Source organism: Grampus griseus (genome assembly GCF_964374135.1).
Source record: "Grampus griseus genome assembly, chromosome: 5".
NCBI classification, from domain to species: Eukaryota; Metazoa; Chordata; class Mammalia; order Artiodactyla; family Delphinidae; genus Grampus; species Grampus griseus.
The window spans coordinates 48,066,655-48,080,048 of NC_138998.1; the positions used below are offsets into that span (position 1 = coordinate 48,066,655).

General features: G+C 41.7%; 1 protein-coding gene across 3 annotated transcripts in view; it reads left to right on the forward strand.

The window, feature by feature from the left end:
- Positions 1-1,395: 1,395 nt before the first annotated feature.
- Positions 1,396-13,394, forward strand: part of SKIL (SKI like proto-oncogene) — a 33,186-nt gene continuing 21,187 nt past the window's right edge. Inside the window, exons 1-3 of one of the 3 annotated variants that reach the window (XM_082655491.1) lie at positions 1,396-1,488; positions 3,081-3,414; positions 3,778-4,843. In XM_082655491.1, coding sequence (XP_082511617.1) covers positions 3,802-4,843 — 1,042 coding nt within the window. In that variant the 5' untranslated portion in view covers positions 1,396-1,488; positions 3,081-3,414; positions 3,778-3,801. Of the gene's footprint in view, positions 1,489-3,080; positions 4,844-13,394 lie in introns of all 3 variants that reach the window. The other 2 variants (XM_082655490.1, XM_082655492.1) reach the window with 2 other exon arrangements.

Here is a 13,394-nt window from a genome sequence, read left to right on the forward strand (position 1 = left end):
TGGACCCCATACGAGTGACCTCGAAGCAGTAAAACCAGGAGAAATGGGGCGAAAACTGGCAAAAAGAAAAAAAGGAGGGGGACGAAGCTCGAGTCTTCTGAATTTGGTGCACTGAGACCTGGGGGTCAGTCTCCTGATTTTGCGGTGGGGCGGGAAAAAGGGTTTTTTCTTGATGTTTCGAAATATGACGGAGCAGCTCGGCAGAGTTCAATATGCTAACTAGCCACCGCGGAACACAGACCAGGGAGACCACTGTCCGGCCCCGTGGGTCACAGCCGAAAGCTCTTCAGTCGTCTCTTTCCTCGTCTCATCTCCTGATCGCTTCCAAAACAAAACCCCAAAGCCCTCAGGAAACACTGCAGAAACATGTAATTTCTAGCTCCCTTTTGGAACCGAGAGAGCAGTCTGGTGAGGGGGTGGGAGGAGGGAGTCTGAGAAGCAGAGACAAAAATGTTTTCTCTCTGTTTTGCCGGAACTTCGGCCAGCCCTCCGGCCCGGCCGGATGGCGGAGAAGGTCAGCCCCGGCAAGACGCCTGGGCGGAGGCCGCCCGGGCAAGGCGGGGGCCGCCGGTGTGGGGCGGAGCGCAGCGCCAGCAGCTGGCGGGGCGGCCCTCGGGCGGGGGGGCCCCGCAGGGGCGGGGGGCAGCCCCAGCGCGCAGGGCCCACACTGTGGGGGGTGCGAAACTGGGAGGCCGCCGCTCGGCTGCCTCCGGGGCGGGGCGGCCCAGCTGCGCCCCGCGGGGGGAGGGTCGCCCGTGCCTGACCTCGGGCGGCGGCGCTCGGCCGGGCGGGCCCTGCCTCCGCCCTGCCGGCTGCTGGGGTCGCGCACAGTGCACCGCGCGGCCGCCCTGCCCCCTCTCTCCGTGTCGTGCGGCGGCCGAGCGACCAGGGCGCCCCCGGGTCTGGCCCGTCTCCACCGAGCAGCGGGTGGGGCGGGGGCGGGGCGGTGGCGGCCCCAGACAGCCGGCTGGGCGACTCGAGGAAGGAAGGAGGGAGGGCGGCGGTGGGGGTGGGGCGGGGAGGGAACATCCTGTCTGCGCCGGGTGCACCGCAGACAGCGCCGCGCGCCAGCCGCCCAGACGGCGCGCGGGGCTGGGAACGCCGGGCGCGCGCCTGGGGGGAGGGGCGCGCGCGCCAGGCGACGGGCCGGGGTAGCCCTCGGGAACTACAATAGTCCAGACGGCGCGCGCGTCCCCGAGGGGCTAGGAGCCGCGAGGCGGCGGCCGGCCCGCGGGCAGGGTGCCGCTGCTGGCTCCGTTCCCCTCCCCCCCGCCCCTCCGCCCCTCCGCCCTCCCTCTGCCCCGGGCGGCCGGAGACGGCGGCGGCGTCTGCGGGAAGCCGTGTGTCTCCGCAGTGACGTGGGCGGGCCGAGGACTCGGTGACGTCAGAGGGCTGTGTGTAGCGATGTGTGTGGGGTTCGGAGCGGCGCCGGCACAGCCGAGGGGAGCGGGCGAGCGGCGGCGGCGGCGGCGGCGGCGGCTGGCACAGGTGCGGCCTCGGCTCGCTCGGGGGACGCGGCGGGAGGCAAGGGGCGCGCGGCCCCCGGGGCGCCCGACGGCAGCGCCGGGGGTAGTGGGGAGTTAACAAAGCTCATCGGGCTTCCTGGGGCGCGGAGGCCGGAGTCGGGGGTGCGGATGCGCGGGTCACGGGTGGGGTCGGAGCCCCGGGGCGTGGGGGCGCGGGGCGGGTGTCTCACGGCGTATCTTGTCTCGCTGATGCCGGGCGGTGGGCAGGGGCAGGGCGCTGCACTTGACCGGAGCCGTCGGGACCCCGGAGACCTGGGCGCCAGTCCCCGCCCCCCCGCCGCCTGTCTGTGCTGCGCGGGGATGCCCCGGGCTCGACCCGGTTGGTCGGCGCCCAGCGGCTGGGGGATCCCGGCTGGGCTCCCCACCCGCCCCTCTCTCTTCTGGTCCCGGGCGGGCGAGGGAGGTGCAGCCTTAGGGGAGCTGAGATAACACCCGAGAACTTCCCGGGGAGAGGGTGCACGGGGGATTTCCAGTCTTCCCAGCGGCCCACTCAGCGGGGTGGTGTGGGGAGGGCCCTGGGGGTGTTCCGAGACCGCGGTGGGGTGCTCCTTTTCCTCCACTTCCCACGACCCCCTGGCACGCCCCGAGGCGTCCCGGGTCCCTTCCTCCCCACCGCCCCGCCGCCTCCTCGGGTTTGAGATGGGTGGGTGGCTTTGCGTGGGCCGAGGATTTCAGGGTTTGGGGGCTCCCCCATTCTAGGTCTCGCCTCCTCCCCTCTTCCTTGGCCAGCGTTGGCTGAGGTGTTCCTGTGGTGGGCGAAATCAGTACGTTGGCTAGTGGCCTTGGTCCTTAACCCTTTGGGTCTGTTTTAAGGTAAATTCCTCGCAGTTTGGGAGGCAAAAATTTCTATTTATTGGGATTCCTTTTGGAATTTCTCTCAAGAAGGAAGTGGAAGAAGAATCTCTTCTTTTTTTCCCTCTTCCTCCATTTGCATTCTTTGTGAGGTCTGTCTGCCTTGTGCTTTTTGTCCCGGATTAGTCTTGTTCAAGGATGGAGATTCCCAGGAGTGGAGTCTGTAGCTTTTGGCTTCCATTAAGCAAATTCTCTAACCCTTTAAAGGGAAAGTTAATTTTTGCTTACAGTCATTCCAGAAAAATAGCCTACACTGACTAGATGGATTATGCACTTAAGATTGTAACTTATATATGGTAGGTATGTTAACTAGTATCTGATTTTTTTGGATGAAACTGGTGGGTTTTTTTTTAAATTGAGAGATGAAGTAATAGGTGATTTTAGCTAAAATGGCATAACTGAGAAAACCTTTAGTATTGAGTTTTGGGTGAGATGATCTCTTTAAGGTTCTTCCTGTTCTGAGTAGGAGTAACCCTCTCCCTTTTGAGGGATATTATTGCAACCTTTACCCATTCTCCGAATTGCTTTCCTATTTAAATGAAGGTACTTCTAGTTAACTGGTATTAGATTTAAAGGAATCACTCAAGTGTCACCTTTGGTAAAGTGAACTCAATTTAAGATTAAGAAACTATTTTCAAACTGACCCTTCGGGCTCTGGAGCAAATTCAAATGTAACTCTCCCCTAACCTCCTTCTCTTCCAGATTAATTAAAAGAAGAATGAACAGTAATCCTGAAGATAACTGGGCAGTTTTTCTTTAGGTTTCATTTTTAATTGTAGAAGTTCAAGTGGAGTCAGAGACTCTTCTTAACTGGTGTGAGGATTTATACAAGCCTTCATTTTGTCCACACAGACCAACAGATCATCATTTTTAGAGAAGATACTTTTTTCCCTCCTTTTTTGGTGTCCTTGGTGCCAAATACTAAATTTGGGTGCATAATTTTGCCTCAAGTAATTGCATAAACTTTTTGCGTGTTGTGCTTAAAACCAAACCAAACTATTGCGTTGAACTTGGACATCTTGAATTGAGAGAACTGGTAACTTTATTTTAATACGTATATCTGAAGAACTTAAGAAAACAAAGGCTTCCTCGGAAGTGTGCCTCTTAAAATTATTTTCTGTGTTATTAGACAATAAGAAATTTTATAGCACTTGCAGTGAAATTATACTTGGAGTATAAGCAGAACCAAAACAAAGTTGCAAAATCTATTGAGTAGTTTAGGGAGATCTCTTTGGAAATTTAAATTTTCTGTTTGAATAAGTTACCATAAGTATTGGTATACATTGTGTTTCTCTCTTCAAATAAGCAACTAGTTAACAATGCAAATCTCAGACTGACTTATTTAACACAATAGTTTTTAGCAATGGAAAACCTACAGACAAATTTTTCCTTGGTTCAGGGCTCAAATAAAAAACTGAACGGGATGGGAGATGATGGCAGCCCTCCAGTGAAAAAAATGATGACAGACATTCATGCAAATGGAAAAATGATGGTAAACAAGATGCCAACTGTAAAGAAGGAACACTTGGACGACTATGAAGCGCCAATGGAAACTGATGAAGAGCATGTCAAGAGAACCTGTGCCTCTGTGCCTGAACCTTTACATTTAAATCCCAGTTTGAAACACACTTTGGCACAATTCCATTTAAGTAGCCAGAGCTCTCTGGGTGGACCAGCAGCATTTTCCGCTCGGTATTCCCAAGAAAGCATGTCACCTACTGTGTTTCTGCCTCTTCCATCTCCTCAGGTTCTTCCTGGTCCACTGCTCATCCCTTCTGATAGCTCGACAGAACTCACCCAGACTGTGTTGGAAGGGGAGTCTATTTCTTGTTTTCAGGTTGGAGGAGAAAAGAGACTCTGTTTGCCCCAAGTCCTAAATTCTGTTCTCAGAGAATTTTCACTCCAACAAATAAATACAGTATGTGATGAATTGTACATCTATTGTTCAAGGTGTACATCAGACCAGCTTCATATCTTAAAGGTCCTGGGAATACTTCCATTCAATGCCCCGTCCTGTGGGCTGATCACATTAACTGATGCACAAAGACTGTGTAATGCTTTATTGCGGCCACGCACTTTTCCTCAAAATGGTAGTATACTTCCTGCTAAGAACTCATTGGCCCAGTTGAAGGAAACTGGCAGTGCCTTTGAAGTGGAACATGAATGCTTAGGCAAATGTCAGGGTTTATTTGCACCCCAATTTTATGTTCAGCCAGATGCCCCGTGTATTCAGTGTCTGGAGTGCTGTGGAATGTTTGCGCCTCAGACATTTGTGATGCATTCTCACAGATCACCCGACAAAAGGACTTGCCACTGGGGCTTTGAATCAGCCAAATGGCATTGCTATCTTCACGTGAACCAAAAATACTTAGGGACACCTGAAGAAAAGAAACTGAAGGTAATTTTAGAAGAAATGAAGGAGAAATTTAGCATGAGAAATGGGAAGAGGACTCAATCCAAGGCAAGTTTTTTTTTTTTAATAGCAATTTTGAATAACGGTAATGGTTTACTTTGAAATTAAAAGTCTATTTAGAATATAACTGTTAAACTATTACTGCTCATGCAACAACAGGAAAAACTCATCTAAATAATATGTTATGTTTGTATTACACGTTTTAGGCTATAAAGTGCTTTCCTGTATGTGTTCTCATTTGATCTTCCAAACAACCTACTGAGAGAAGTGGGATTATTCCCATTTTACAGATAAAGAGAATGAGGCTCAGAGAGATCAAGTGGCTTTCCCAAGATTATATAGCCAGGGAGTGGAGGATTTGGGGCTTCTTTTTCAAGCCATGTCCTTGTTTTCACACATCTTGCTTTTTGATGACTAAATCAGTTGTTTTCCTAGGACTCGAGATAATTTACACTTTGGTGTTATCTCTATTTGCAAATGATATAATAGGTAGCCCAAACAACTCTGGTGGTGGGCTCCAAACAGTGTTTTTTCAAAGGTGTATTTAGGATTTCTGACATTGTTTCTGTAATTGAATATTCAGACTTGATCAGTACTGGAGACAAATGCAAAAGACAGATTTATCTGAAAATTTCGTGATTCTAGTCACCAAGAATTTTTTTTAAAGAGAGGAATAATTAAAAAAATTATGGCAGCTAGAATAAAGATTATTTTATTTTTTAAATTAAAAAAAAATTATTTTATTTATTTATTTTTGGCTGCATTGGGTCTTCATTGCTGCACTCAGGCTTTCTCTAGTTGCAGAGAGCGGAGGCTACTCTTCCTTGCGGTGCACAGGCTTATCATTGCAGTTGATTCTCTTGTTGCAGAGTGCGGGCTCTAGGTGCCCGGGCTTCAGTAGTTGTGGTGCGCGGGCTCAGTAGTTGCGGTTCGTGGGCTCTAGAGCGCAGGCTTAGTAGTTGTGGCGCACGGCCTTGGCTGCTCCGCGGCATGTAGGATCTTCCCGGACCAGGGCTCGAATCTGTATCCCTGCATTGGCAGGCGGATTCTTAACCACTGCACCACCAGGGAAGCCCAACATTATTTTAGATTAAATAAACATTAATATAAAAATGTCTCAGCAAAGAGATTTTAAACTTATTTTCCCACTGCATTATCTGGTAGGCTACACTAGTTCATTCTAAGAGTTTGAATGGCTGGCTAATACATAAGATTTAGGCTATTAAATATTCAGTTTGTTGATCTGGTTTTTAAATATTTGCCTACTCGATTAAAATCAGTATAATAGCTAACACTAAGTGTTTAAAATGTGGCAAGCATTGCTTTTGAACAGTTTTACACGTACAATTTTATTTGATTGGTACCACAAAAGATTGGCTGTGTTTCATCTTAAGAATCTAATATTTCCACTATTAATTAGCTTTTATTCCTTGAAATATCTCTGCCCTTTCTGCTTCACAGAAGTATTAAATGACTGAAGTTTATTTACAGCAAGATTAGAGCTTGGGCAAGAAACTTAAGGTTTCATGGCCTGTGCTTTAAACCTTTCAGGTTTTGAGGGAAATTTAGTTACAGTGTAGTTTAAAGACAGTGATTTGCTTCAGAAGCCCAATGAAGATAATTTCAGACTTGAATTCAGGGTAGTTTGCTACTTGCTGATTCCAAACCGGTCAGTACTTCTTGGAAATTCCTTGCCTGTGGCTACTAGGTAAGTTTATATTGTTTAACTGATTTTAAAGCAGAATTGACTTCAAGCCAGTTGTCACATTGTTGGACATGCTTACAGCTGGCCTGGTCCCACGCTGAAAATAGTGTTTAGAATTGTCTGTATTCTCAAAATGTGGAATGCCCCTTTTGACATTTATGATATCTTGCCCTAACGTAACTAGGACTCTCACATGTCCATAGGTGGCCACATTATTTGCCAGATATTCTTGGTCTAATCTTGGTTGCTCTGACATAAGCATTTTGGGGATAAATTACTTTGCCTAATATTCCTGCTCTGTGTTTGTGAGAAAAAATATCTGAGAACCATGATAAAGGTTAAAAAAAAAAGGTGATGAATTTACTTAACTGAAACTGAATGTGCTAGGGTTTGGTTAAAATTGAAACTGTCCTTCATCAGGATGTAGTCATTTATTGTCTCAGAATTTATTAATTTGAATTCAGTTTTTATTTGGGGAAGCCGTGAGATTTTTTTCCCCATCTTTTTACTATGTTATGTTTTGCAGTATTTGCCAGTGTTTCTGGTGTGTTCTGTTATTTTTTCCAATTTTATGTGAATTTTAAGCAATTTAAGGGAATTTGAAAATTTCCAGTAATCAAACCTTTAAGAAAGAAGTGTTTGGGGAGTTCATGCGTAGTAATACATGCTTGCCACTTCACATTTTGAAAATTTACTCCTCAAAACTTGGCGAAGTAGTTCTCTTTTGAAGTTGAGATGAGAAACCGATGGGTTCAGATGGGTCACGTGCTTCTGGTTGTATAACTGGTAAGTGGTAGAATCAGGAGTTGAATGCATTTCTTCTGACTTCAAGTCTAGTAATTTTGCCTACTTTTCCCAGAAGCAAACTCAGTAGCAGAAACTGAATTTTGAGAAACATTAACTTTTCTTATCAACTTACCTTAGTATAATGGTTCCTAAGCTCTCTGTTAACTTGTATGTAGACTAAGGTATTTTACTGGGAAGGGGGCACGGAGATAGTCCTTGGCTGGGGAACATTTTTCATTATCTTCTGTGAGTCACTGAATTGGTTGCCCAACAAACCAAATACATCCAGAGAAAGCTCATTTAAAAAAGTCAAAACAGGCTTTTTTAAAAAAAATTAAAGCATATGCTAAATATATTAACCTCTTATCTAAAGGTCCTTATGTTTAGTGTGAACACTGATGTAATTGGGTATGTTTAGTTAATGTAGTCAGAGTAGGTTTTTGAATTTTAAAAATCCCCTCAAACTCAGTAGGCAATTGTTTGAAATGTAGCAACTGTTGAATTATTTCTAAGGATGGAAATTATATTAGTGATGGTCACCAAACCATTTGCATAACTAAAAACTATATTTGCTTTGCATAGTTAGGAGCTATATTTAGATGGGAGAAATAAGTGGTAGAAGGTCAGTGTTCTAAGTGAAGAGCTGACTATTCTTTGCAGACACCAGAGGTATAGTATTTTGAACTCTCTCACTCAGGTCACCACAAGAAATAATACTTGATTTTTAGATTTGCCTAGGTTGCTTTGCAAAATGGTGTTATCAAAACTGTCTCTTCATATCATTTGAGTTTTTTATGTTTTTATTAGAAAAATGATTATTGTATTTTATAGTGCACAAACATATGGAAGAATATCATATTCTTGATTCTTTTCCATATCTCCAGTGGGTATTGTTTATTTGATCTAATTCTGATTTTGTTGAATCTTAGTTTCTATCTGTGGAAAAAAGGTTTGCCAAGCAAACTGATCATTTGTAAGTAAAATTTGAAGGGTGATGTTTCCTTGAGATTATTTTCAAGCACATTAGAAAAACCTATTTGTAGTCAACTGATAAGATCATTATAGGTGATTCTTTGCTGTTACAGCATGTGGCTGACATTCTCCAGTTCACTAAGTAAAGATGGTTTATGCCTTTATAAATTTTTAGGGGTTAAAATTTAGATTTCTAACATTTAGACTTGAGTACTGTTAGGTAAGTAAAATAATACAGTTCTTACTTTGCTTAGGGAAAAAACCCTATGGATTATCTGTGATGCAAATAGATTACCTAAAGATATCAACTTAAAAGTTTTCCTCTTAAAGCCTATTAATTAAACATTTCACTTTTTTTAGTTTTGCATTTTTCTTACAGTTCATTTCTGCGAGGTCATTGGCAATAATGATAATCCTCCAAAAAATTTCTCCCCTCTTGTAAGCTATTATACTTTTCTTTAGGAAGTGTGTTTCTTGGTACCAACCTAAGTGAGGTAAAGAAATACACTAGAGAGGATGGGTAACTTGCAAAGAGTAGTGTTGGGACAAAATGTGTACCAGTAATAATTATGATAGATTTGATGGTAATTTGTTACATCAGAGGCAGAGTTTGCATTTTATGATTAGCATAAATTTTTATTAAGTGGCTATAAGGTCAGAATCAAATGAAGTATTTGTGCTCATATAAGGGACGAGTATGAATATTTTTTTCTAACTTTATAAAATTAACAACTGTCTTAATGAGTTTTGAGATGATCTTTTTCCTGGTTTCCCAGAATTTAGTTTACTGCTTGGCAGGTCAAAGTTACTCAGTGAAAAAGAAAAAATTTTTTAAACTGAATAAATTTTGGGGAGACAATGCTCCATTGTATTTTAGAATATTGGGGATTTTTTGGGAAAAATTATGGTTTAACCCTTAATAAACTTATATAATTTGCAAATAAACTGTTGAATAAGACAACTGGTCAAATGAGAGAATGGATTTAAAAGTACTTTGGAAGTTGAGTCTAGAAATATCAGATGGTACTTCAAACTATTATTGAAATATTTACTAATATGTATTTCGGGATTTTTCCTTTCCCCAAACATTTTCTTGATTTATCTAGAATTATCTGAAGATATTTCAAAGTAAGATAACTGAGTGTTGGGCTCAGCTGTATCTCACTTTTAGTTGTTTGTACACAGTAATTATACTAGTTGGATATTTGTTTATTTATCAGAATGAAGTATGCAAGAAGAAAGTACAAAACACGTTTGTTATAAAATATAAGAAGGAAATTTCAGTGAAAACACATTTGTTATAAAAAATAAGGAAATTTCAGTGAAATCTTTAGAATGGCTTTGGGAATAGTGCCCCCTTATGGTTTAGGAAATATAGAGTCTATATTCATTTTATCATTAAAAAATTTTAATTTTTTAAACATTTTAAAATGTTAATATTTTAAAAAAGGCTTCTGATAAAACGCTTTATCCTTTTGGTCTGAGAAATGGGAAAAAATTAAGAAACTTCAAGGAAGAAAAGAAAAAGGATAGGCCTGAATCGGTACATAGTTAGCCAGTAGTGTTCTCATACCTATGCATATGTTATAATTTATACCACTTGGAGAACAAGGAAGAAAGCAAGAATTGGATTAATTTCAATGCCTTTAGAATTCTGGTAGTAGAGAGTGTGGAGCCAGAACTCAATTTGTTCAAGTAAAGAGGTAGAACTAGTTTGGGAATAGTTTTAGTAATGGCTTGAACCTTTATTTTGTCAATGCATAAAATTTGGTCTGTTGAGGTTTCATATACGTTACATGTACATTAAAATAATGTAAGGATTTTATTTGACTAAAAAGGCATGAAGAATATATAATTTAAGGTGTGGTTTGGTTCCATCACTAAATAAAGTATTACAGCACCATGCTAGGCAGAAAGAGAAATGAATAGGAAAGATTTAAAGTTAGTTTAAAACTCATTTTGATTCCTAGACTTAGAAATGGGTCACAGAAATATGTATGTAAAGACTAGTTGGAGGCTCCCTAGGGCAGGAATTCATCTCGTAGTTTCTAAACCTAGAATGTGATGTATGCTTAACAAAAGTTTGGATGCAACTGAATGAAAAGTCTTAGTAGCCCTAGAAAGCTACCAGTGATTTTCAAGGAGGAAAAGAGTTTCGTTTTAAAGTGAAACAGCATTTTGTTTTTATTTGTGGTATTGAATTTATTTTGAGATTTCTAATAGCCTTAAAAGTGCATATTTTGTTTATCTTATGGGGACAAGGAATACAAAAGTTAAAATTACTAAAGACCATTTTGGTACATAATACTACGGCTTTCCATTTTGAAAAAAAAAATTTTTTTTTTTTGAAAGCAATATAGGCCCATTAGAGTAAATCCTACAAAAAGTACAAAGAAGAAAACAGAATTTCCTCATAATTTCACCATGGAGTGATAACCACCATTGGAATTTATTCCTTTACGTACATAATGCTTTGTAAATCTGTGCAAAAGCATCTGTAGAGTGCACAGGTTATTAACTTAAGACCTAATTGTTGAAATAATACATTTGGACAAACTTTAGGACATGTACTTAGAGCAGTGTTTATCAAAGTGCAATTTGTCACCCATGCAGCCTTTCTCATCTGGGGTTCTATGAGGGGAGAATTAAGCCATAGAAAGGATGGTATATAGTACCTTTCTAAGTCCTTTGGAGAGAAGTTAATTTAATGCATACAGTGGAAGCTTTGCAGAGTTTGGGCTTAATTTTCTTGAGAACCTCAGTTGAGAAGGGTGAGGGGGATATCAAAAAAGTCAATTTACTGGGTCACCAGCATTTTAAAAATACATGAAATAGAGTAAAATTTTAAAAAATGCAATATATTGCACATAGTAAAATTAACTAATTTACATTTTGATATTGTCAATTGACATTATTTGAAGGCCAAAATCTGAGATAATTTTTAAAAAGCATCTATGCTGAAATGGGATAGAAAAGCAAAGCCTAACGTGTATATAGATTAAAACTTTTTTAAAAAATTAATTTATTTTTGGCTGCGTTGGATCTTTGTTGCTGGGCTCAGGCATTCTCTAGTTGCGGTGAGCATGGGCTACTCTTCGTTGCAGTGCGCGGGCTTCTCATTGTGGTGGCTTCTCTTGTTGCAGAGGACGGGCTCTAGGCGTGCAGGCTTCAGTAGCTGTGGCTCGTGGGCTCTAGAGCACAGGCTCAGTAGTTGTGGCGCACGGGCTTAGTTGCTCCACGGCACGTGGGATCCTCCTGGACCAGGGCTTGAACCCGTGTGTCCTGCGTTGGCAGGCGGATTCTTAACCACTGCACCACCAGGGAAGCCCTAGATTAAAACTTTTTATAACAGATATTTTAGTGAAAAGATGTATATGACATGGAAATTTTCAAATAATTGCAATATTAAGTGGATTGGACACCATAGAATTCCAGTGTAAAGAAATTATTTTTCAAGTTCCAGAAATTAACAGGATTTTTATCAGTTTGTTTCCTTTAAGTTTTTTTTAAAATAAATTTATTTATTTTTGGCTTCATTGGGTCTTCGTTGCTGCACACGGGCTTTCTCTAGTTGCGGCGAGTTCACAGTGTGCGGGCTTCTCATTGCAGTGCCTTGTCCTTGCGGAGCACGGGCTCTAGGCATGCGGGCTTCAGTAGTTGTGGCACACGGGCTCAGTAGTTGTGGCTTGCGGGCTCTAGAGTGCAGACTCAGTAGTTGTGGCTCATGGGCTTAGTTGCTCTACAGCATATGGGATCTTCCCGGACCAGGGCTCCAACCCTTGTCCCCTACATTGGCAGACGGATTCCTAACCACTGTGCCACCAGGGAAGCCCTGTTTCCTTTAAGTTTAAGGGAGGAATATCGTACTACTGACTTTTACATGGCTTTGTTTCCATGAAGGATTTAAGAAGAGAGTTGCACATTATAAGAATGTGACCTTGCTTTTCCTTTGAGAGTTTTTAAGCACTTTAAACCTAAAATTGGCTTTATGAGGTAGATATGATTCTGTAGTGTGGAGGAGCAACAGACATTGTGATTTCTGCAGATCCATCTTTGATAAGTTAGTGGAAGTGCTTAGACCTTATTGTTCCGGTTTTACATTAGGTTGATTAATTCTAATAATTACAATGAAATGAGGCACAAAACTAAGCCTTAAAATCTCTTGAGTAGCTATTTGCTACCTTGTAACACTATTCCTGTTTCAGTTGTTGAAACACTCATTCACAGCCTGTTGGAAGTATTGAGAAAACCTGATCCTATTCTGAGAGATTCAGTTTCTTTCAGTAGGAGTTGTTGGCAGCTGTCTGGTAGGGTGTCTTTTGTGTCCTTCTGAAATCATTTATGGACCACTTGAATGTCTTAGTATTATACACAGTAAAAGGAACCTGGCAGGTATATTGGCTTTATAGCTAAGGAGTTGTTGCTTAACTATGTGTTTGGTCATGTGTTTACTAAGGTTGCTAACGATTTATGTTTGGCTTGTACAAAGTAATGTGTATTTAACATGCATTATACTTTACTTTTTATGTAAGCACACCATTATAGGAGGATAGACTATGAAATTTATCAGTCTACTAGTCCTTCATATGCTTACTGGCTTATAAATACCAAAATGTAAACATTAATCTTTGTCTTTCTAAATTCTATTTTAAAAAATATTTTCCACATATTTTAAAAAGATTTAATTCTGATTTTTTGAGGGGAATTTTTGAAATCCCATCAATACTTTGAGATACTGTCTTGATTTCTTTAGTTCATCAATGTTTGTCATTAGGACTTAAAGATGATAATATTAATCTGACACTGTAATTAGAAACTAAAGTGCCACCTCAAACCAAAGTTTATTATTGAAGATAAATCTGGGAATTTTAAAGCATTTTGATTTTTGTTTTTTGGGGTTTTTTTTTAGTGCAAATTGGAATGTTAGTATACAAAGGGTGCTGAGTGGGTGGAATTGCTTTTGTAACTAGAAAGTGGTGACAAATGCTTATTGGTCTTTTTGTAAATGAAATCAAGTTCTCTAAACTATTTGTCATTGTGAGGCTAATAAGCATGGTACCAAAATACAATGATTCTTTATTAGGAAACCTGATTATTAAAGGGTCATGTGTACATAACACAGTAAGTTGAAATTTAGAGA